Here is a 21,894-nt window from a genome sequence, read left to right as displayed (position 1 = left end):
CCGCGTATCTCTCTGGGTACAGGTAAGACAATAGCTTTTGTTCTCTTTGTTCGGCTGTCTAGTGGTTTCGTAACCTTGGCAGCGAAGGTCACTGCGGAAGGAGTCAAGGGAATATTGAGTTTAGGTAGCACTTTACAGGGGATTACAGGCTATCAATGCACTGGGGATCAATTGGGGAAGGTTTAACGTTATCGCTAGTCCAGAAATCAGAATAATAGGCTCAAAGCAATCCAAACGCCGCCCGTTGGAGAAAAGCCTCCCAGGAGATAATGAAGGAGCTCTACCGCGCAACGATCTTATCCACTTCATCCTTGGCCTCGGTCCACGTTTCCAGGTTCTTCCGTGCCCAATCCAAATGGCAACGGGCATATGCAACCTGAAGATTACCCGACCCATAGTTAGTAGCTATTGCAGGAGAGGGGGAATCCCGAGCGGGAATCGTGCATACCATGTACCGCCGGAGATCGCCTTCTTTATCCTTCTGGAACCGTCGCAGATCTTGAAGAACCCCGGCGCTAGCATCCTTTACATCCTTTTCGGACACTTCCAAAGCTTGCTCCAGCTATAAAAAGATCCGTCAATTAGACCTTCTAGAGACCTCGGGTCGGTAATTCCATCTAGTGGTTACATACCTGAATGAGACTTTCTTTGGTCTTTCCGATCTGGTCTCGGCGGGTTCTCTCAGGATCCACATCGGCAAACCCATGAATGGCATGGCTGATGCGACCAAAGATCTTGTTAGTCACAAAATTACCGCTGGCGGACTTCCGGTGCGCTGGAGGAGAAGTTGATGCGTTTCCCTTCTTGGAATAAGGCGAGCTAGGAGACTCGATCGGATCCCCGTGGGTGGGTGGGAACTCCGAGTCGGTGGAGGGGTTAGTTGCGGTACCTGCTTCGCTGCTAACCGCAGAAGACGTGGATAGAGATCGTTGCTTAGCGGCTCCGGATTGTGGGCTAGTGCGGTTCATGTATTGCTCTAATCGTTTTGCTTCAAGTTCACTGCGCTCCAATGAATCCAGTAACGTCTTTTTCTTCGCGAGTTCGTCCCGGGTCATCTCCTCTTGTACGCGCTTAAGGACTCTGTACCGTAGTACGCCACGCACCACACTGGCAAATTGGGCACTCTCCCGCATGGGCTCGGCGAAGTTTGCGCTCAACGCTGAAGACAGTTCCTCAGTTTCAATGTAGGATGTATCGGCGGCTTGGCCAATACGCTCAATTGCCGCGGCGACGGTGGGTGATTGTTCGGAGAGAGAAAATCCATTGTATCTAGCCCCTAATTCCATCAGGTCGGCGGACAGAGATGAAAGGTGGGATAGTGTTCGCCGGTTGACTCTCTCAATATTCCCCTGGAGAAGCAGCTCCAGTTCCCGAGTAGAGGCTTCAAAATTGATGAAGTAGGGGTCCAGCTCCTGCTCACTCAGCTTCCGCGAATCGGGTGGGAATCGTCCAAGTACCTCCGGGCCAGGGATATGAGGCGACGGACCATCCGTATGGTCCCCAGGCGATGTGGGCGAGCCGCCTCCAGGAGATGTCACTGTACCGCCTGTCGCCTTGAGCTTTGCAGATGCGGATGGGACTGGGAGCCAGCCGTGGGCTTGGGTTGGGTTTGCGGGATCGAGTGGAGGGGCTTTGAGGTTATTTTTAGGGACGGAGGAAGCTGGATGAGAGTGTAGAACTTCGCTCTGTATTGATTTAGTGAGAGCGCCGACGGTTCCCAATGGTCCAAATACTTACCCAGCTCACATTCGGGTCAAGGAACCGCCACCATACACCATCTTCCCTGATCTCCTTCATCCGGCGACAGCGATTCAGAAAGACAGCAAGCATACGCTTCCGCAGATCAATTATGGAGGTGTCTTCTTTGGCTTTGGTGGGCTTGGCGGCATAGTCTGCCATGCTATGCTTTTCGGGAATAGGAGGAACAATTAAGGTAGGATGAAGGTTCACAAGAGTCTGTCGCAGTGATGCGAATTCCGAATATCTCCGCCGAACTTCCAGATCCTATAAGAAAAAATGGTATCAGCCTGTTAATATTCAAATAGCTTCGCGAGGACTGCGCGTACTGCCGTGCGAATGGTATAAACGATAAAGCCGCCACCACCTTCATGATTCTTGCCAGCGTCGGTGATCAGGATCGGCATTTCGGGGTGCTCGTAGAGGATCTGCTCGATACGGCTGTCATAAACACCCTTGCGCGGATACTGTTGACTGGCGGCTCCATAGTCGGCTTCTTCGGGTTCGCTGAGATCATCTGGGTGAGAAATGTAGTCTGGAGGGTCCAGATCGGAGTCCCTGCTTGAGGGAGGAGTTTGATCCTCCTCAAACATTGCTATTGAAATTGTAAGAATACCATTGGAGGCAACGAGCGTCCAAGCTGGGGTGGAGACTAACGACCAGAGAGTGCGGCGGAATGGAGAGAGTCGGAGAGATGAGCTTCATGTTGGTCAAACGCCCCGTAGGGGTTATTGTCCTCGTCGTTCCACATCTTGCAAATCAGGCACCGACGGAGATGAGGGTTGGAAGCTGTGTACCTGGTGGATCTGCGGGGGACATTCGACGTCACTTACTGCGGTGGGCGCGGAGAGCCACTGGCGCAGCTGCCCGGGCTCTCTATCTATGTAATTGTCCGCGGGTGTACAATGTCTCCGCACTGTTTTTTTTTTTAATGTATCTGGATCTGTTCCGGGGGCGAATGAAATCTATATCTAGTACAGTAGGGCCCTATCTATCAAGCTATAAAACTACTAATAGTTGTGCTTTTGTGAAGTTGGGACAACTGTCGACCATTTTACGATATATATCTCCAGCCCGGGATCCATAGATCGGCACCGGCACTTGCGGCTTTAGCCCATGGCTTGGAACTTTCAATGTTCAAGTTCGAGTTGAGACTCCCCTCGGACTCGGAGTCACCCAGGCTGCACAAAGCTAATAAGCGTCGAGATGTCAAATCCACCGCCATGGCCATGAAGGTGATCTGACTCTGAATCACAGTATGCCACTCTCTATTACTCTGACGGCCATAGGTCTACATTTTGAAGCCTAGCACTGCGTATGACATCTCTGCCAACAAAGAGGTTTAACAAGACGTCACGGTGGCCCAGAAATATCGAGCTAGTCTCTCTAAGGAGACCGCTTCACTGTTGTGCAACTAATCATAGTTCTACTGCCATTGATACTGCCAGTGATATTGTCAATTCAATAACTCTGGGATGATGTTTCAAGCCTGCAGACTAGCTGCTGGAGGGCGGTGATGTTGGCTAAAAAGTTCAATATCCATAGATCTGAACTGCTGAATTTTGTAGCAAAATAGCTTTCATAATTGTACAGTGCTGTTTGCCTGATTGCGTGTTAGGGGAAAATGCCTTCCGAGGAGTGATTTGAACATTCTACCCGGTCGGGTAGGCGATGTCTCTGTTTTTATAACTATCGTAGAGTACTACCAAGATGAGCTACCTTAATGAAATACCCGTAAAAGACTGAAAGATGATACGTGAGTTAAGATCGGAGAGTGGTTGAAATAAAGAAGATGGATGGTTTGCCGGGAGCTTAAAGTATTCACTGTTAAGACTGGCTTCGAGTTCGCTGGACGCTTGAACTGTGTTCACAAAAACATCGTGTCACTCCTTAATACTTGCAATGCAATAAATGCAACTGCTATCAGATTTGATTTTTAAGGCAGGGTTCCTTACCTTACTATACTTTCACTCGATCGACTTAGTATAAGAGGCGTCTTAAGTTTGTGACCCCCTCTTATACACCGCACTCTTCCGCCTATAGTATTGCCATTGTTACTACTAATGAAGACCAACAGCATATACATTGATAGGTGAATCTGGACGCATTAACCTGGATAGTCCATACAGGGTGTATCTCTATACATGCTATAGGCTTTCCTACAGAGCTTGTATAACAGCGTCGAATGCTGGGAACATGACCTGCATAGATTCTGTGAACGACCATTTTCAGAAGGCGGTCGTCAGAACGGTGAATAGTGTTCGCAAACTTTAGGTCTCTTGTTGTGAAGACCCGCTAGTGTGAATGTGGGACCATTCACTCATCTACCCTAGCTTGTCCTGGAGTCTTGCGCTGGAGAATTTACAATAAAGCCTGGACATAAATATCTGGGATGGCACACCTTCAGTGATTATTTTCTGTTTCTCTCTACATTCATTTTGCTCTTCTTTTAGCTTTCTGTTTTGCTCATTCCAGCACTTCTCAGCACTCAGTTTGCTTCCCCAGTAAGTGCAGCCGGTAGGGCTAATCCCGCCCCGGGAAAAAAAATTACTGATCCCCATTTTCTGCCAGACCTTTTGTCTCAGACACCCTTTTCTGTTCCCAACATTGCCCAGAGCTGCGAACTTTTGTCGCAGCTCACTGTCATCACGGCGTCCATCAAGAGACGCAAGCTTTCCCCCGAGGCACCCAGCAGCAGCCCTGGACGGGCAGGACGTCACGTATCCCCACCTCCGACCGGTTCACGCTTGCCACCCGGGGACACTTCGAATCGGCGAAGCCAGTCCTTATCCTCATCCCCTCGACGCTACGTGCCGGCTCATCTTCAGTCCCAAGCCACAGGGACCCGCTCTCTCTCTGACGGTCGCTCCCCAACCCCCGCGACCGCGACCGCCTACCTCACCATCTACAGCGAACACTCCGACATGCCCTCCGAGACTCACGACACCCCTCCAAATGGCGACGGTCGGTCCCCTCTCCTGGGGAGAAGCGCTCCGCATCAGATATCACTGACTCTGATTCGGAGGGGGGTGTCAGTATGCCCACTCCGATGGACCTTGACGGTGCCAATGACACCGACACTCGCAACCAGTTTGACAAACAGATTGCCGAAGTGCAGGCCTTGATGGAAAAACCGTTGAAGGATGGCCAACGCGGCTATGCGGTTTCTATGTCATGGCTGAAGCTTGTTTTTGCTCGAAGCACAGAGTACACAGACTTGGCGGACAAGGATTCCTTCGGTAAGGAACTGGGTCCCGTGGACAACTCCGACCTGATCCTGGACATTGGCCCCCAAGAGAACCTGAAAGATGAGACCGGACAAGTCTTTGTACCGATGCGCCCGGATGTTACACTGGATCAAGATTACCGAATTGTGCCCGCGAAAGCCTGGCACTTGATCGTCAAGTGGTATGGTAAGCCCGAGGGATCGCCTATTATCCGCTATGCCCACGAAACCAACCCCGAGGGCGAATCTGTCGTAATCTACGAACTCCGTCCTCCGTTTGTGTCTTTATTCAAGTTGGCAAACCCCTCTTTGGGCGTTACTCCTCAAACATTGAAAGAAAAGTCGAAATCGCCCCCAAAGGCCATAGCTGGCCGTCAGATGAGCTTCCAGAAATGGCTCAAAGAAGCCAAGCTGCAAACTGGCATTCCTATGTCTACAAAGGTCCGTGTCTGGAAGATTCGCGATGGGCTCCCCAGTATCAACGCGTCGCATGTTAATACCCCTTCGGGTTCTCGCGCTGCCTCGCCTGCCCCACCAGCAGCACTCCTCTCCTCCACCCAAAAGAGCATGCTGGTGGATCTCAACTCTTTCCTTTCTCTCGATGAGGGAAATCAACGCGAAGTGATCGATATCAAAGACCAAACCGACAACCCAAAGTACAATGGTAAGATGTCGCTAATCATGGCGGGCTTGGTGGAAACAGATACCGTGGTTCTTGAGCAACAGGTCGGAAGTAAGGGCGAATGGATCTCTGAGGCTTCGGCTGCGACCTTGAAAAAGCTGGGCATTCCTATCGAGAAAGTGAAAGCCAAGAATGAGAAAGAGACGCCTTCCGCTCGCAAGCCCGACGTTGCACCAACGAGCGGCCGTGATAGCCCTGCAGTTGAGCTGCCGAAAGGCACAAAACGCCGTCCCGACCCCAAGCTGGGCCGTACCGGCCTTGACAACCTGGGCAACACCTGCTATCAAAACGCAGCTACACAATGCCTTCGAGCTGTTCAAGAATTGAGTATTTACTTTCTTACAAACTCGCACAAAGCCGACTTGAACTACACCAACCCCCTTGGCTACAATGGGAGACTCGCTTCTGTGTATGCTTCACTGCTCCAAAACATCTACCGTGAACCGAAAGACCACTTTCGGCCCTCCAACTTTCGATCTGCAGTTGGTAGATTCAATCCTATTTACAGCACGTGGGAGCAGCATGACAGCCAGGAATTTCTCTCATTTGTTTTGGATGGCCTCTCGGAAGATCTGAACACCATCGAGAACAAGCCTTACATCGAGAAGCCCGACTCCACGGCAGAGATGGTGCACGACCGCAAGCTCCTTGAAGAGTTCGCGTCTAAACACTGGAGCATTTACACTGCCCGGAACGAGTCTCCCATTGTTGACTTGTTTTCCGGCATGTACAAATCAACGGTCGAATGCCCGGACTGCTCAAAAGTCAGCATCAAGTTTGAGCCTTACACTAGCCTTTCCTTGCCCATTCCACATGACAGTCACATTGTTTACCGCGAAGTCACCTACGCACCTCTTGCGTCGCCTCCTATCAAATTCACAGTAGAGGTTAGCAAGAGTGATACAATCCCCCAATTCCGCAAGAAAGTCGCAGAGAGGATGGGCTCAGATCCAAACAAGCTTATTGGCATGGATGTCGATGATGACGGTGGTGTCTGGTCATTCTTCACGAATGAGAGGTCAACTTACTATGATCTCGGCCTGAAACCTGCTGACCGCGTCATATTCGTTGAGCTGGATGTTGCTGCTGACGAAGATCGTCTCCTTGTTCCTATCTTCCACCGTGGGTTTGGTGGCAGTAGCCCGGAAAGGCCACCTCCATCGGTCCTCTCCTTCACCAAGGAGGAGACGCATGATCTGGCTGCCATTTACCGGAAGATCCTGCGCTACGTGTCTACACTGACTACGCGAGATATTTTCTCCAATGCGGCTCCCCAAATCAAAGCAGCGACCAGCTCAACCGAGGATTCGGATACAGTGGAACTGACTGAGGATGATGCGAAATCAGCCGATTCCAGAATAAAGACTGATTCAGTCGAGGAGAAGACAGCATAGTTGAGGTATCTGTGCAAGACGGGACTACACCTGGCGGTGACTCTACCGAAGACACCGAGCCTTCTCCTGCGAATCCTCCTCACGTCCTGGCGGGAACCATCGCCCCTCATTTGTTGGAGTTGTTCGATGTTGAATACATTCCTGCATCCTACAGCCAGGACCTCATCACTGGACGCTACAGAGAATGGAAGAAGCCTCAGAAGCCAATCATCTCCCGCTTGAAGCGATCTCCACCGAAGACCTCTTCAGCCAGCTCTGGCGACTCCGACGACGAGAGCACAGGATCCCAGCCCGAGAATGGCGGCCAACCCGCAGTCTCTTCCGGTCTTGTACAGGATAAGCCATTTATCTTCGAAAGAGAAGGGCTCATCCTCAGCTGGAACAAAGAGGCCCGCGAGGCGCTATTCCTCGACCCCGAAGACGGAAAATCAACACACCAGAACCCTCCATACGTCCGCGACCAAAGCCTCGAGCAATCAAGAGCTGCCCGTGCGGCTAAGAAAGCTCGAGGCATTTCGCTGGATGATTGTCTTAAGGAATTCAACTCGGAGGAAATTCTCTCCGAGAACGATGCTTGGTATTGCCCTGACTGCAAAGAGTTCCGCCAAGCCAAGAAGAAGTTGGACATCTGGTATGCTCCAGATATCTTAGTGATGCACTTGAAGAGGTTCACATCGATCGCCTCGTCCGGCAAAGGTGGGCTTAGGACTCCCACCAAATTCGACCAGGTGATCGATTTCCCGCTCGAGGACCTCGATATCTCGAGCTACATCTCGGGGCCGAAGACTGGCAAGTCGACCAAGTACGACTTGTTCGCGATTGACTGCCACTCGGGGACCCTCCAATTCGGCCACTACTACGCGTACGCGAAGAACTGGGTGACCGGTGACTGGTTTGAGTTCAACGACTCAAGCACCTCTCCGATCCGTGGGGACATTCGAAAACGAATTGTCACAGGGTCGAACTACCTCCTGTTCTACCGCCGCCAGTCAGATGTCCCCCTCGGCGGTCCTCGTTTTGAGAAGGCCATGAACATCTATAATGGCCTCCAGGAGGACCCTGAGGAGGAGTCTGAGAATGGCGACCGTGTGGTGGGGACTTCCTCGGCCCCGTCACAGCCGATCTTGGACCAGCCGCCATCCTGGTCTTTCAGTCGCCGTGAAGATGACGACGACGAGGGCAGCAGTCGCCGGCTGCCTGGGGATATCAATGGTGATGATGACGGCGATCTGTTCTCTGATGAGAACAGCAACATTGCCATCGGGGGTGGCAGCAACTCGGATGCAGGGGAGCGTCTCGAGGGACTGACCACCCCCGGCGTCGCTTCGGACAACGAAGCGGCGTTTGAGGACGTCCCGCCCCTCCTTAGCGAGGGCTCTGATGATGAGCTTCCCGTCGTTGAGCTCAAGGTGGGCGACGACGGGAAGCTCAATGATGAATGATGGGTGGCTTGGGGGTAGTTTTTGTTTTGTTTTTGTTTTGTGTTGACTTTTGTTTTTCATGTACATAGCGGTTCTGTCAGAATACAAAAAGCTGTTCTATTCTTATACATACTAGCATAGTGCTCCTGGCGTAAAGTTGAAAAGGGGCACCCAGTTTAACGGGCCCCAAAAAGATCATGACTGATTTTTCACCCCCTTCCGCTACCCTTTCGCTACTTTTCCAGCTGCCTCCTTCAGCTACCACCTTAGCTACCCCTCTTCCTTCAGCTGTGCCCTCCTTATACTAGTTAGGAAACATTTATACCCGATAATACCTTAAGATCATGTGACCTGCATTCAACCCATAAAGATTAGTTAGACTGCCCTATTTTCAGGGGTTGCACTAACTTACATTTGAGTATATAGAAGGATTATAGTGAAAGCAAAATATTAAAATAACACGGAGAATAAGAAAATCACATGCTGCGTTTCTCTGCAACATCCTACATGCTAATATGCAGGATCAAACCCGGCCAAGTAATAAAACCCGCGCTGAGAATCAGCAACTCATATTTCAGGAATTCTTCACCTCCCAAGACGCCAACTACCAGGCAACCTGTGACATAGCGTCCCCTTCAAACTCCCAAAACCCGGGTTCATATTGACCATGTTCACTGACTGCTAGTTCAACAATGACTTTCACACCATCGGCGGGATCCTTCTTTCCCCTATAATTGTTAAAAGCCGTCCGGCAATGACCAGGCGAGGCGCAATAGAACCGGACATTCTCATGAAGCTTCGCCATTTCCAACGTAAGAATGTTCAGCCCAGTCTTGGAGATAGAATATGGAATAGATGCAGTTGGAGGCAGTTTCCCCGAGGTCTGCAGAGCTACGGAAGCTCGAGCCGAGGATACATTGATCACGCGCGGGTGCGACGAGGCGCTCAGCAACGGCATAAAGAAAGAAGTGACGCAGCCGACTGAAGTGATGTTGGTATTGAAGACCGTCGAGTATACATCGCGAAAGTCACTCAAATCGGGCTTTGGGTTTCCAGCAACGGCAGCGTTGTTTATTAACACTTGGCAGAGAAGATTAGCACGAGGAAATGATCCATTTCGCCCGGTGGAGCTCACCGTCAAGTTTCCCGTATTTCTGGCGGAGAAGTTCAGCTGCGGATCGGATGCTGCGATCCTCGGTCACGTCCAATGCGATCACTTCAATGTTGGATGTAACTCCTGCTTGGCGGAGCTCTTGCACAGCTTCGTTACCAGTGCTCATTGACCTACTGCCCAAGCAAATGATTGCCTCGGGTGCTTTGGTAGCGAGAGCTTGGACAGTGGCGAAGCCAAGGCCTGGTGGATTGCTATCTGGTCAGAACTGCCTCACATTTCTAATACGCGCGTAGGGTAGATGTTCACTTACCTCTATTGGCCCCGGTGATCAAAATAATTGGCGACAGAGACATTTTAGCATCTGACGCCCTGAATCAAAACCGAATATATATCCGTTAAGGTCTATAGATGCTGTCGAACTTATATCAAACCTCCTGGCAGGTGAATGCCTGCAATGGGCGGACCTAGCGTAACCCCGTCCGGGGCTCCTGGTCGGCGACGGAGAAAATAAACTTAAAGCCGCGGATTTATCCAGACCAACGATGCAGGGTCTACGAGGTGGGCCTCTGAAACCAGTGCTGATAAGGGCCCACCCGCGAAGGCCTATAACAGCTCATCATTGGACGAATATAGAACGGTCAGACCATATTGGGAAATAGATGCGAGCGGCGCAATGCTTGGCCAGTAGGATCGGGGTTACGATCCACAAGGTCTTCTTTGGGGAAATGGTCTACTACATATATTTTTCTACCATCACGATGCGGCTTGAAAGTCGTTGATTGAATTGCGGAGACGTACCATGCTCCAAATCGTTGTCTTCAAGGTATCCTCTGATGGAAATAAGGTCCTAGTCCGAGCCTGGAAACCATGCGCTTATGAGGAATCTGATATCTGGACCAGCTTCAGAAACTACCTGTCAGTCAGACGCTGACTCAGGCCATTCCAAGGTAACTGCATCTTCTTTCCTACCACTAGGCACCCCATAATACTCTTACCTCCTTCCCTAGTGCCCCCCGCGGCCTATATGATATTTCTCCTACAGGTTACCATGCCCTAGACCGATTGCCAATGGAACCTTCTACTAAGGAGCTTACTATTGAACGCTTATGACGCTATATTTTGGAAGTCCCGTGACGTGGCTCCGGTCTATTCTGCATAAGCGAAGTCCTCACATACCGCCACTCTTCTACTTTGAAAGAATATGAGACCAGTCTTGGCTCCTAAAATACGATTCCAAAGTGGTCATGGGGCATTCGATTCCTGCCTATGGCCACAAGGCTCATTAGTAACCAAATTAGCGTATCAGTGTGGGACACATACCTTTCTGAGGTCCTCCGCCTTCAACAATTCCATCCCACCGTCATATCCAGGGCAACTCGAGTAAGCGAACATCTGTGCTGTTTCGATACCTAGATCCCGGTCCCCTGTATCACTTACCATCTCGTCGAAGGGGACCTGCTTGTAGCTCACGATAGCCCCAGTTATCTTTCCCCATAAGGCATTGAAGTCGGGCCAGCTGCATTCCGAACCGCAGGCCATGTAGTTCTTGCCTGGCGGCATTTGATACACGGCATACGTGAAGTTCCCCATATCTTCATTCACGGCGAAGTGCGGGACCGGCTTGTCTGGGCTTGTTGGGAAGCGGGTTTGTATACTACCATCTTCGAGCTAAAACAGGGCAAGACATCAGAATGAGAGGATCAACAACATAAACGGGGCTGAGGCGGGGCAATAAAGCCGGACAGACCTTCTGGAAGTATGAGTTTGGAAGAATCTTATGGCTTGTCATGAAATAGCCAGTTTGGATGCAGGACATCTTCGCTGCCAGCGGAGGATACTTCGCCGCGACATAATCCGGAAAGATGTCCGCTTTCGCATCAAAGTGGTACAGTTCTGTGTATTCCCCGTTGCTACATTTGCGAGCGTGACTCAGAGTGGACACCAAGAACCCATTCTCATCTAGGGTGTCGACTGTGGTTGCGGCCGCATCGGCGATATTTTTCCCTTGCTGGTATTCCACGTTATAGGCGAACTTGCGACAGCTGATTCCTTGCTGCTTCGCCTGCTCACGACAATCTGGTCGCATGAATGGCTCCCAGTATTGAGTCACACTGAAAATGACATTTGCACCTTTAAATGCAGCCTTGAGACTCTCGAGGTTGTCCAGGTCAGCATTGACCATCTCTGCTCCAAGGGCAACGAGTTCTTGGGATGCGGCAGAAGTCTTGTCTCGGGTGACGCCGCGGACTTTGAACCGTGGATCCTGCAGGAATCGGCGAGCCACCGAGCCTCCCTGATTCCCAGTCGCTCCGATGACGCATATAATCTTCTTTGCGGTCATTTTTGGTTATTGGCTTGAACAAGAGGGGCGGCTGCGGGGGCTGTTCAGTCGTTGGAGCGGGGAAGGCCAGGCGGTACAGAACCGGCCTCTTGACTAGCTATTTCTGGATAGAAAGACTGTCCCTGACTCTTCTGAGCTTAAGCAAATTTTTATACAGCAATGGTGCTGATCTAGTGGCAAAGGACGGTCAAGGAATTGAAGACTATATTGAAAAGTGCTCGGCGAGCCTTCTGGAGACCAGGTTGTGGAATACGCTGGGCTGGGGGTGCCGATTGTTGAAAATCCGAGCCTCTACAGATGTCGAGCTTTGTTACTTACATTCCGTTGCTGACGCTCGATATAGATCCCAATCAACTGCGAGCTCAAGTGAGGCCAAGGCAGATCGTTCCGTCGAGTGAGATGCGATCCATTAGTTACCCTTTTGCACTATGATACTGCGCCTACACACGACGGGACTGTACCTCCGATGCATACTTTGCCTACCTATAACACCGAGTAGTAGGCGACTTGAATGTTATTGCGTACGTTGCAAAGTGCCTATCGATAATATTAGCGGATAGGCAAAGCTCCCGTTGTCAGAGACATTTTGTCATCGCTCTGATGGCTCAAGAGAACGTCTTTGGTATCGGCCTTTCCAGCCGCAGATGCATGATTCTTTGCCATGAAGTACTAACCGTTGCCTTCCAAAGGGGCTGGGTCATAGACCTGATGTATAACCTGAAATGTGCCCATGCTCCACTATAGAACAACCCGCCAAATGGTAGACTTGAACTATTTTCAAATAATACCCATACTAGTACAGCCGACAAGACTCAAACCAAAGGGGCCCAATCCATACTTCCAACGCTGGGCAGTAGAGCCAGAGAGACATTTTCACGTTGGTATTGCACTATACACATCCCAATTTCGTCAAATTTTCCAAGATACAGTCCCTCCTTGAAGCTTCGCACTTCAACAGCTCCCACCCGCTTCCCCAAGTCTGGTCCGTTCAGACCTTCCAGGCCATTGACGCCCTTGACAACATGCGTGTCAGCAGTCATTTTATGACAGCGGTGACAAAGATGAATTACAAGAATTATCGAGAGCACTGATCATCCACAGACTGGTATATTTCAAGGAACTGAGGCGGTAGGGTCCATTCTTCCACAGTTACTCGTTAACTCTGGGTTTGGCGCCTTTTCATATCGAGCTTAATGATGTGAGTCAATGGGAGGGTATGAAGGCCCACGAGATCGACATAGCGAAACTGCATACAATTTATACCGCGTTAACGACAGGCGATAGGCACTCTTTCAGCTACGAATGCCGACGGAGGATGCTGTATGATTTTGGATCCTTTCCAGGCCGGTTTTGTATTGAGCCATGTGGGGAGGTTATTGTAACCTTGAATAGTCTATATAGGTCTAACGTCACTTTCCTAGTATAAATGAATATACTTTGCTACTTCTGTGGCAGATGAATGTCGTACGACGGTGCTTCAGCTATCTCATTTAGTAGAAAAGACAATACCGTAGACCTTCTAAACGCCTTCTCTACGTGGCAAGGAAATCAACAAACGGTAGACTATCCCGAGAGATCACCAAATCCTCCGGTTCTTAGTCCACACACGCACAAACTCCTCCTTTTCTTTGACCCCCAGACCAACGCGCTTGACCCGGCCTAGTCGAGCCAACGACTCGCCTACCTGATCAAGCAGCGCCTTTTCGCTCGCAGTGATACCACTATCTACACCCTCTTGATCGAGCGTGTCCAGGTAGTTAGTGTTATAGGTAGACTTGCGGGTCGAGAGAGCCGGGGGCGCATCAATCGAGTTCGTACTGCTGCTAATACACTCCGCAATCCGCACTCGGATGCAGTGTGTCGGCTTGCTCAGCAGTGTCCATAGGAAGCTGATGTAAGTTCCTGGGAGAGGGGTTACCACGTCCACGGGCGTATACCGTAGACTGACCGGGAAGATCTTAGTTCTCGCCGGCACGCTCAGCAGCGCGTGGCTGAGGGGGAGAATGCCGCGGCTGTTGGTCGTGGTGCATTCGGGGAAAATGACGACTGGGCGGTTCGGGTGCTTCTTCACCAAGTCGCCAACGTCGACGAGCTTGGTCCCCGGCGCTGGTTCTGGGCAGGGCGCGGCGAATGCGCGGAGCACCGCCTGGAGGAGAGAAATGCGCTCGACCTGTCGCGTGTTCGGGTAGGCGGCGGTGAAGACGGGGTCAAAGATCGCGGCTAGATAGACTGCGTCAATGGGCGAGGTAAACGAAGATGCGATGACTGAGCCTGGCTGTGGGAGACGCGCTTGCTGTTGTCTGGAGAGGGAGCTGCAGAATGTAGTTTGTCAGCTTCCAGTAAGCTTAGCTGGGTTTGATGTGACCTAGGTCTCACCCTCTTTTGACTCCATCAATTTGCAGGTCGATCCACCAAATACTGGGCACTCCAAGGATGCACCATAGCGCTGCCTTCTTGCCCAGGGACCCGATTGGAAGCCATTGGAGGACCAGGAAATAGGCTAAGATGACGAAGATGAAAAGAGGCAAGCGGAAGCAGAAAAGAAAGATGCGCAGGGGAGCCTGCAGGCCGAGGGGCTCCGAGGGAATGGGGAGAAAAGGTGCGATTCCGGATCCTATTAAGATATTTATGAGAGTGATCAGCAAGTAAATCACGCTGCAGAACTGGCCGCATCTGGAACATACCTCGATCTCGGAATTGGGAGAATTTCTCCATCTCGGGCGCGTGAGGGGGATGTCGTTGCACTTTCCAAATGTTGACGCTGCTTTACATGTGAGAGCCACGTGACTGGCCGCGGTTTATCTCCGTGACTGGCATGTTGCCCCGCGACAGCAGAGCTACCCCCTCCAAAAGCAAAAGAAAGTGAGGCTATAATGAATACTCTGCTTCAAGTTCCCTCCTTCTCGATCATACAGCAAGTGAAAGAACTGTCGAGAAGTTTGGCAGGGCCTGCTCTAAGAATGACACGCTCAATTAAAGAAGCTACTAGTTTTAAATTTTTTTTATTTTTTTATTTTTGGCTTTATTTTCTTTGTCCCTATCTCGCTCTCTTTATTGAAGCACCAATGGTGTATAAACCATTATTAATGTTGATCGCAGGTCGAATCCGAGCGAGTGGGATCACTCGACTTGTTAGCTTTCGAGGGTACGAACTGTCACTCGTTCACACCGTCTGCTAGCACCACAAGTACTGATATCATTCTCGTTCAACAGCCAATGAGGTGCAGGTGGGGCCTCGGCATTTGATACAGCTCGAAAACTATAAACTAATTGGGAGTGGAATTCATCTACCTTCGGTATGCCCCCCCCCCAAAAAGTTATATGCTATTCTCCGCATCCATGGCAATAAATAATTCTTGATCCAAAAAGAAGAAAGCACCGGAACACCGATGAAATGGCGCGAATTTATAATGAAATATTGTACAGTCTATAAAAAATCAATCAGTCTCATCTTCGAATCCACCAACAACAAAATCTGGGTTGCGCGGTGTGGGAGGAAGACGAAACATCCAAATGGCAACGGCCACCAAAGCAAACAAGGAACTTGTCATCATCCACGCGAGCCCAACCCAGAACCCGCCCATCCGAAGGCCCATCTGGAAAACAGCTGTAATGGACAAGCTGGCAAAGACGTTTCCAACAGCTTGCAGAATCTCGATGACCGTGTACAAGCGCGCGGTTTCATCTCGCTCGACCAGCGTAGTGATGATAGAGCGCGCTAGGAAAACGAATCCTGAGCCAGAGGTTTGGACAACCAAGCTGGGGATCAAGGTGCTGACAGCCGGCGAGAGGCCGATTCCTAGGGTACCCACGGCAAGACACACAATACTGGCTCGTGCCAGAGAGAGATCCTTTTCGGTGGGAGATTTTCGCGAGTCTAAATACCTCTTCTTAAGCCAGGGGAGGCCAAACAATAAGACTGGAATGGAAACGGCTGGTCGAGAACCAACGAGCATGTTGGCTGCCGCAAGACTCCACGAGTACCGGCTAGAAATGTACTGGGTAAGAAACCAAGATGAGCCACGACTGAGTCGATAGACCAAGAACGCGGTCAGCAGTAACAAGACCGGCTTTCTATTCAGAATAAACAGGTACGGTTTGACGTAGAACCTGCAATTGAAGCAGACTCTGCTCCATAGAATACCAATCTTGCCACGGACGGAATGGCCGGACAGGGCAGGATAGCTCCATGACATGTGAGCTTCGTGGGCCTGGCCGACCTCGGCATCGCTATCGTCGTGATACAAGCCGTTCTCTGGCTTGTGCCTGTACTGCTTGTTTCCATCTTCTAGGTCATCCAGCTCCACACTAGATGGACTGGGGCCTTTTCCTGGGATCGCATGCATCGTTTCCGGGAGGATCAGAGTAAGAGACATGCCGCAAAACACGATCGCATAGCCCACTAGCAATGGGATCCACGGATTCAGAACCATGAGATAGGAGCTGACCGCGCTTGAACCAAGCTCAGCTGCCATAGAGACAATGGCAAATTGGAAGAACATGGTCGCCCTGAAGGAAATGTGAGCTACTAACCATGAACTAGTTATCGGATCAAAAAGTCATACCGTTCAGCCTCAGTGGTGACGTCCGCCATCATAGTCCAGACGATAGCGAACGCCACCACAGGCCCACCGCCGAGGAACCATCCCAGCGAAGCTAGCCACACCGCGCGTAGTGGGAAGATGTTTGAGAACCATAGCACACCGATCGTGATGAGGGAATTGACGGCAAGACCCGGAATGCCAATGAGCAGAGTAGGCTTGCGACCTTGGCGATCTGCCAGCAGACCGTATGGGAAGGCCAACAGGGCGCCTAATTGAGACAAGTGGTCAATACACGGGACCGCCGGAAGAAGAATGCAGAAAGAAGATGAAGCATACATAGGAACCCGTCAAAGAACATGTGGTATCCCTTGACGGCCGCCAGCTCCGCCTGTACCTCCGCGCCTTTGCATAGACCCTCCGGTACTTGCCCATTGGCGTCGATCTTCGAGGGGTCTGCCGATAAAAAGTACTGGTGACAAGCAATGGACTCCATGATGCGGACCATGGGACCTTCCAAGAACGAGAAACCGATCTCCACGGCAAGCACCATGACGAACAAGATCACCTTGAGGCGCGAGTTGATCGTGCTCGCATTGGTATTCCTGTCGTGTGAGCTAGATTGCTCCGGGCTAGCCGCGCGGTCGTTGAGGTTGAAAGGCGCATCGGGAGCGAGGAATGGCGCATCCTCGCGCTCCTCGCGGTCGATTTGGAGTTCCGGGGCCATGGAGGCCTCGCATGCCGATATATGTGAAAAGATCTGGAAAGTGGACAGATCAGAACTCCATGGTTGCCTCTGGCAGACCCATTATGCTTACGTGTACGGAGTAGAGAGACCAGGTCGGACCGACGTCCAATCGTTGCAAGCGGTTTCATCACGCTGGCTTGGCACCCAGGGATGATCGACTCCCGCCCTCAGGGGCTACGGGCGGCGCGATTGGCCGGCCCAGCGATAAGGCTAATCTGGTGATTTCAGGATGATTTCAGGAGGTCAAAATATCATATGTATCGACGAAGTCCAGGTCTTCTTATATTGTTATCGAATTAGGGGACTTAAGATTCAGGAGGTCTTTCTAGTCATGTTACACAGGTATAACATCAAATTTACAGATTCAGACCGTGGGTTAATTATATCCCGCCTCCTCAAACAGACTGCCGCGTGCTTGGACTACCGCAGATAATTCAAGCAAGAACTCGTAGAGTATCACCACATTAGTCAAGACGTGGCCCAAGGTCACGGCCGGCGGCCCCTCGGGTTCGGCCTCTTCTTCACCTTTAGCTTCAGGAGAATCTGTGGTGGACCCCGAGGCCGCCGGAGCCGCTGGTGGGGGGAACGCTGTAGCCAAACGTTTACGAAGCGCCTCTGCTGTTGCCACGCGAGTTTGAGATGATCCACGCGACTCGTTTGGTTGTACCGATGACTCTCCGCGACTTGAGGGCGGCGGAGGGAGGTATATCGGATGCGGCGAACGCTCCCGAGAGATCGAGGGCTCCGGAGACCCCGGATGCAAGGGGCGAGATCTGTCTGCAGATCTTGGAGCTTGAGCTTCCGAGCTCTCCTTTTGCTCAGGAGTTTCGGGTCGTTCATCCCGCTGGAGAACATCACGCCTGGCTGCAATCAAGACGTCAAAATCGGGCAGCTCTCGCTGCCATTGACGTACTTGATTGACTAGTCGCTGAAGAGCAGAGGTGAGGGTCGGGACTGCAGTATCTGGCCACGTAGGTGTCTGATACGCTCGTTGAACTTTTTCCAGGTCATCATCTGGCGCGCCCTCCGAAGAAAGATCGTAAAGAGAAGGGTCGACTAATACCCAACCATCCAGCGCGAAGAGGTGGGAAGAAGCCAAGCTGATGAGCACTCCCGTAAGGGCGAGATTGACAATTACACTATTAGTGAAAAAGCTATCAAGGCATCTCAGCAGACCTTGGACGATGGGGTCATCCTGCAGGATTTGCAGTGGAAATGGGATAGTATCGTCGGAATTGTCATCTTCGGCAGCCGGGAGGCAAAGGCGCGATTCAAGGACCCACGTCGCATCCGAAACATAATTATCGTATGCTTCATCCAGCTTAGGGTCGGCCAGAAGAGATGTTCCCAGACCCAGAAGTTGCTCAAGCTCCATGTTGAATGCCCCGATAGACCGCTGTTGGGCTGGCTGGCTCGGCAATGTATGGATTAAAGATCGCGCGAAGGAGTGATGCTTTTGGAGCACTACATTGAGTAGACGCAACGTAGCCAAGACCGTCTGGCGATTGGATGACTGGATCCCTAAGAGGACCAGATCTCGAAGGTTGAAGAGAGATGGAGAAGGTTGATCTGCCTCCGAGGATAAGGCAGCCAATACGTCGAGTGATTTTCGTCGACTGGCTGAAACATCTATTCGCGTTCCAGGGGCTGGAGTGGATGCCAGTAGGAAATGCAATATCCGGTGAACAAGTTCACCTTGCTCGATCGAGCTTAGAATGCGGCAGAGATAGGTCAGAACGGCGGCAGTTGAGCCGCCTGCTACATCCGAAGATTCCAGTAAAGATGGGTATCTGCGGATATTAGCAAAGAGAAAAGACAAAAGGGGAGAGATGAATGGTAATCATACAGAAGTTGCTCGAGGAACAGAACTTGGAAGTGGTCTAAAAGGGTATCATTCACTTCCACAGATTTGCAATGGTCAATGGTATCCTGCCAAAATAGCAGGTAGGACATGAACGAGTCCATAGTCTCGCCTAGTTCAGGCTGCAATGCCGTGTCTTCGGCCGCATGATCCGAAAGGGCAACGATCCGAGGCACATTCTCCTCGGCAGAGGGGAAGTTCAAGCTAATCTCGGTTAACAAATTGTCGCTATTCGACGTGAAAAGAGGAGAGAATCAGTGGACATACCTTCCGAGCTGACTGTACAGTGCACCGAGGCCGGTAGCCATGAGAGTCGCCAAGTCACTTTCAATGAGCCATTTCTCTAGATTCTTGGAACGGGATGCCGTTTCAATGAGGTACAGAAGACCCGTTCGAGCAAAGTCACCAGCACGACCATCACTGTGTACATAGTCGACAAGCAAGTAGAAAAGAGGAAACTCATCCTTGCGTGTCGCACCGGCGAATTCCGCTCCACTGGGGCCGGACGACTCCCCATCCTGGTTCACGGGTGTTACACGAGGAACAAACCACGCAGGGAGAATTGAGGGTTGTAACCGGATATTATTTGCAATTCCGAAGAGTAGCTCCACCAATCTTCCTTCAATCTCACTGGTAGATTTGTTTGCGCGGCGAACCAGGTCAACCAATGCGCGTGCAAACAGTCGGTTGTCCACCACGCCGTCCACCTCCGCATCGATGAGAGTATTGAAGAACACTGTTGCGGAGCGCAGGATGTCGTCGTCGTAATACGAAAGGGCCAGTTTTGTGACCGTCACAAATATTTGGGAGGATGCAGCATAGGCCACGCAGGGGTGTGGTGCTGGGCCTCGAGATTCGTCGCTCAGGATCGCGTTCAAACGGTCGATGTAGGCGCGGGAATGGGCGATCGGTTGCTCGCCCGAGGGACTGTTAGTGGATCGCCATATTTGCTGTTTGTGAAATTGATCAGTCAGGGCCAATTCTCCATGCGCTTTATTATCACCAGAAGACCTACCTGGAGGGCATTACAGGCACGCTTGAAGGCCGTCAGGCGTTCAGCGGGCGACGTGACTCGGGAGCTCTTGGATAGGGAGCGGGAGCCACCAATGAGACGAGACCACTGCATACCATTAGCTCACGATCCAACAATAATCCCTCTTCTCGCACGTACAAAGTCCATCTTGCCGCAGCATCGTCCCACAAGCTGGAGGAGGGGAGGGAAAGATGTCGGGGATCGAAGGTCGAGTGGAGCCGCGGTGGGAACTGGTCGCGACGATCGCCGCCTACATGGGTCGGAGAATATCAGCAGACTAACCAAGGCTGTACTGCTTTATACTTTCTACGGTATTCTATCTTCCATGAATAATAATATCAAATGATCGCAGACATTGCCTCCAATCTTCAACTCTACCAAGACTCTCACCTCTTCAACCTGTGCAAAGTTATGTAAGAGAAAAGTCCAAAACCTTGGAAATCAGCCTCTGCCCCCCTCAGGACTAGGATGAGGACTTTCTGGTTGTGTATGGAAGTCCTGATGGCTCGAACAAGAAAAGGGGCGGGTTTGTTTTTGGATTGCTGATTATTGTGCTAGTGACCCACCCCAATTGCAGAAGTATACTAGTCGCGTCTTCTATAGCCTAAACGGCCTACATCGCATCAACTGCATCAGGCCCGCATACCCTAGTTGTAATCAGTTTGGATCGATTAAAAGCCAAACATAATATCTCCATGGGCTTTCCTAAGGCAGCTTGCTGAGAATTGCTCCCATATCTCTCGGAATCATCTCATTGATCGTATTTGTCATGAGAGCCAGGCTGTGTGCACTGACGAGCCTCAGAACTATTCACAGGGAAAAGAAAAAATAAAAATGCTACCTTGAACCTCCCAGCCATACCAACGCCACCGAAAATCAAAAACCATATCTCCTTATCTCCATTTGATGATGCGCCAGTTGCCTTCCCATCTAGGACCTCATGAAATCATAGTGTCGGACACGGACTTTAATCACTCTCTTCCTTGACACGGCGACCCCCACGCTTCTTGCGGCCATCATTCTGGTCACTGCCATCTTCATCATGCTTACGGCCGGCGGGTTGATCCGGGACCTTGGAAATGATGTCTTGCAGGAAATCCAACACCTCATCCTTGGCGACAGCGTGCTTGAGATGGGTAGCTGTGACGCGCTTTGAGTTACGGTCTCTGGCCTCCTGTGCAGCTTTGGTAACAAGAGAAATCATGAACAGTTCAAGTGCCTTGGCTAATGAGAGCAATTCAGGGTTAGCAAACTCCATGAAGTATAGAGTGGGTCTTTAGAGGGTAAACATACACACTGCGATCGGGGTCACCTGCGCAACTTTGCCGACGTCCTCATCAGCCTGCATGATACGCTTGATACGCGCGACCGGGAATTTGGTCTTGACTTCCACGCCCGCGCCAACAGGAGGCTGTTGGATTTCAGTTGGCGAGGGTGGGTTTTCCTGAGCCATGGCGTTGGCGACAGGCGCGTCCTCAGCTTGCAGACGCGAAGAGCGGCGGGCCATGTCGTCGCTGTAGCCTGATTGATAGGGTGGAACGTATTGCTGGGGAACGCGACTGCTCGTTGGGGGTTGATAAGTGGAGAAGAAAGGTGAGGCGTCGTAGGAAGCGCGATGGGCCAACGGGCTCAAGGGCGTGTAGGATGGAGGAGGATTGGGGAGCGGAGAAGAGAGGTCAGGGGATCTTGGTCTGTAATTATCCTCGGTCATGCTGTGGCAGAAACAAAGAACAAAGATGAAGTCATTAAGTAGGATGGGTGGCCCAAGCTCCAGAAGTGTACAAGATCCGAAGTAG

General features: G+C 51.1%; 8 protein-coding genes across 8 annotated transcripts; 1 reads left to right on the top strand and 7 right to left on the bottom strand.

Moving 5' to 3' along the window:
- Positions 1-280: 280 nt before the first annotated feature.
- N7468_008536 (PX and BAR domain-containing protein) lies at positions 281-2,488 on the bottom strand (the record flags this gene model as incomplete). The annotated part of the gene is made up of 5 exons (XM_058477832.1): positions 281-562; positions 633-1,685; positions 1,738-2,004; positions 2,067-2,332; positions 2,395-2,488. 5 exons carry the CDS (start codon positions 2,486-2,488, stop codon positions 281-283), a joined length of 1,962 nt encoding a protein of 653 aa, XP_058328177.1.
- A 2,204-nt stretch (positions 2,489-4,692) lies between these two features.
- N7468_008535 (putative ubiquitin-specific protease UBP12) lies at positions 4,693-8,481 on the top strand (the record flags this gene model as incomplete). Its single annotated transcript, XM_058477831.1, has 3 exons — positions 4,693-4,701; positions 4,763-7,018; positions 7,045-8,481. The coding sequence occupies 3 exons, from the start codon at positions 4,693-4,695 to the stop codon at positions 8,479-8,481; spliced, it is 3,702 nt and encodes a 1,233-aa protein (XP_058328176.1).
- Positions 8,482-9,064: 583 nt separating this feature from the next.
- Positions 9,065-9,927, bottom strand: N7468_008534 (uncharacterized protein; the record flags this gene model as incomplete). Its single annotated transcript, XM_058477830.1, has 3 exons — positions 9,065-9,540; positions 9,596-9,814; positions 9,885-9,927. 3 exons carry the CDS (start codon positions 9,925-9,927, stop codon positions 9,065-9,067), a joined length of 738 nt encoding a protein of 245 aa, XP_058328175.1.
- Positions 9,928-10,760: 833 nt separating this feature from the next.
- On the bottom strand, positions 10,761-11,915 carry N7468_008533 (NmrA/HSCARG family protein; the record flags this gene model as incomplete). The annotated part of the gene is made up of 3 exons (XM_058477829.1): positions 10,761-10,838; positions 10,895-11,242; positions 11,322-11,915. The coding sequence occupies 3 exons, from the start codon at positions 11,913-11,915 to the stop codon at positions 10,761-10,763; spliced, it is 1,020 nt and encodes a 339-aa protein (XP_058328174.1).
- An 812-nt stretch (positions 11,916-12,727) lies between these two features.
- On the bottom strand, positions 12,728-12,955 carry N7468_008532 (uncharacterized protein; the record flags this gene model as incomplete). The annotated part of the gene is made up of 1 exon (XM_058477828.1): positions 12,728-12,955. The coding sequence occupies one exon, from the start codon at positions 12,953-12,955 to the stop codon at positions 12,728-12,730; it is 228 nt and encodes a 75-aa protein (XP_058328173.1).
- A 536-nt stretch (positions 12,956-13,491) lies between these two features.
- N7468_008531 (lysophosphatidic acid acyltransferase LOA1) lies at positions 13,492-14,630 on the bottom strand (the record flags this gene model as incomplete). Its single annotated transcript, XM_058477827.1, has 3 exons — positions 13,492-14,227; positions 14,292-14,529; positions 14,600-14,630. 3 exons carry the CDS (start codon positions 14,628-14,630, stop codon positions 13,492-13,494), a joined length of 1,005 nt encoding a protein of 334 aa, XP_058328172.1.
- Positions 14,631-15,352: 722 nt separating this feature from the next.
- On the bottom strand, positions 15,353-17,183 carry N7468_008530 (putative MFS transporter; the record flags this gene model as incomplete). The annotated part of the gene is made up of 3 exons (XM_058477826.1): positions 15,353-16,424; positions 16,481-16,727; positions 16,796-17,183. The coding sequence occupies 3 exons, from the start codon at positions 17,181-17,183 to the stop codon at positions 15,353-15,355; spliced, it is 1,707 nt and encodes a 568-aa protein (XP_058328171.1).
- Positions 17,184-17,580: 397 nt separating this feature from the next.
- On the bottom strand, positions 17,581-21,809 carry N7468_008529 (uncharacterized protein; the record flags this gene model as incomplete). Its single annotated transcript, XM_058477825.1, has 8 exons — positions 17,581-18,994; positions 19,051-19,269; positions 19,333-20,015; positions 20,081-20,185; positions 20,237-20,348; positions 20,947-21,028; positions 21,074-21,322; positions 21,392-21,809. The coding sequence occupies 8 exons, from the start codon at positions 21,807-21,809 to the stop codon at positions 17,581-17,583; spliced, it is 3,282 nt and encodes a 1,093-aa protein (XP_058328170.1).
- Between the last annotated feature and the right edge of the window lie 85 nt (positions 21,810-21,894).

This window comes from Penicillium chermesinum (assembly GCF_028974085.1).
Source record: "Penicillium chermesinum strain IBT 19713 chromosome Unknown utg000006l:1.0-2335141.0:1.0-2336784.0, whole genome shotgun sequence".
Lineage (NCBI taxonomy): Eukaryota > Fungi > Ascomycota > Eurotiomycetes > Eurotiales > Aspergillaceae > Penicillium > Penicillium chermesinum.
The sequence above is the reverse complement of the archived record's forward strand: the minus strand, read 5'-3'. Positions and strand labels throughout refer to the sequence as shown.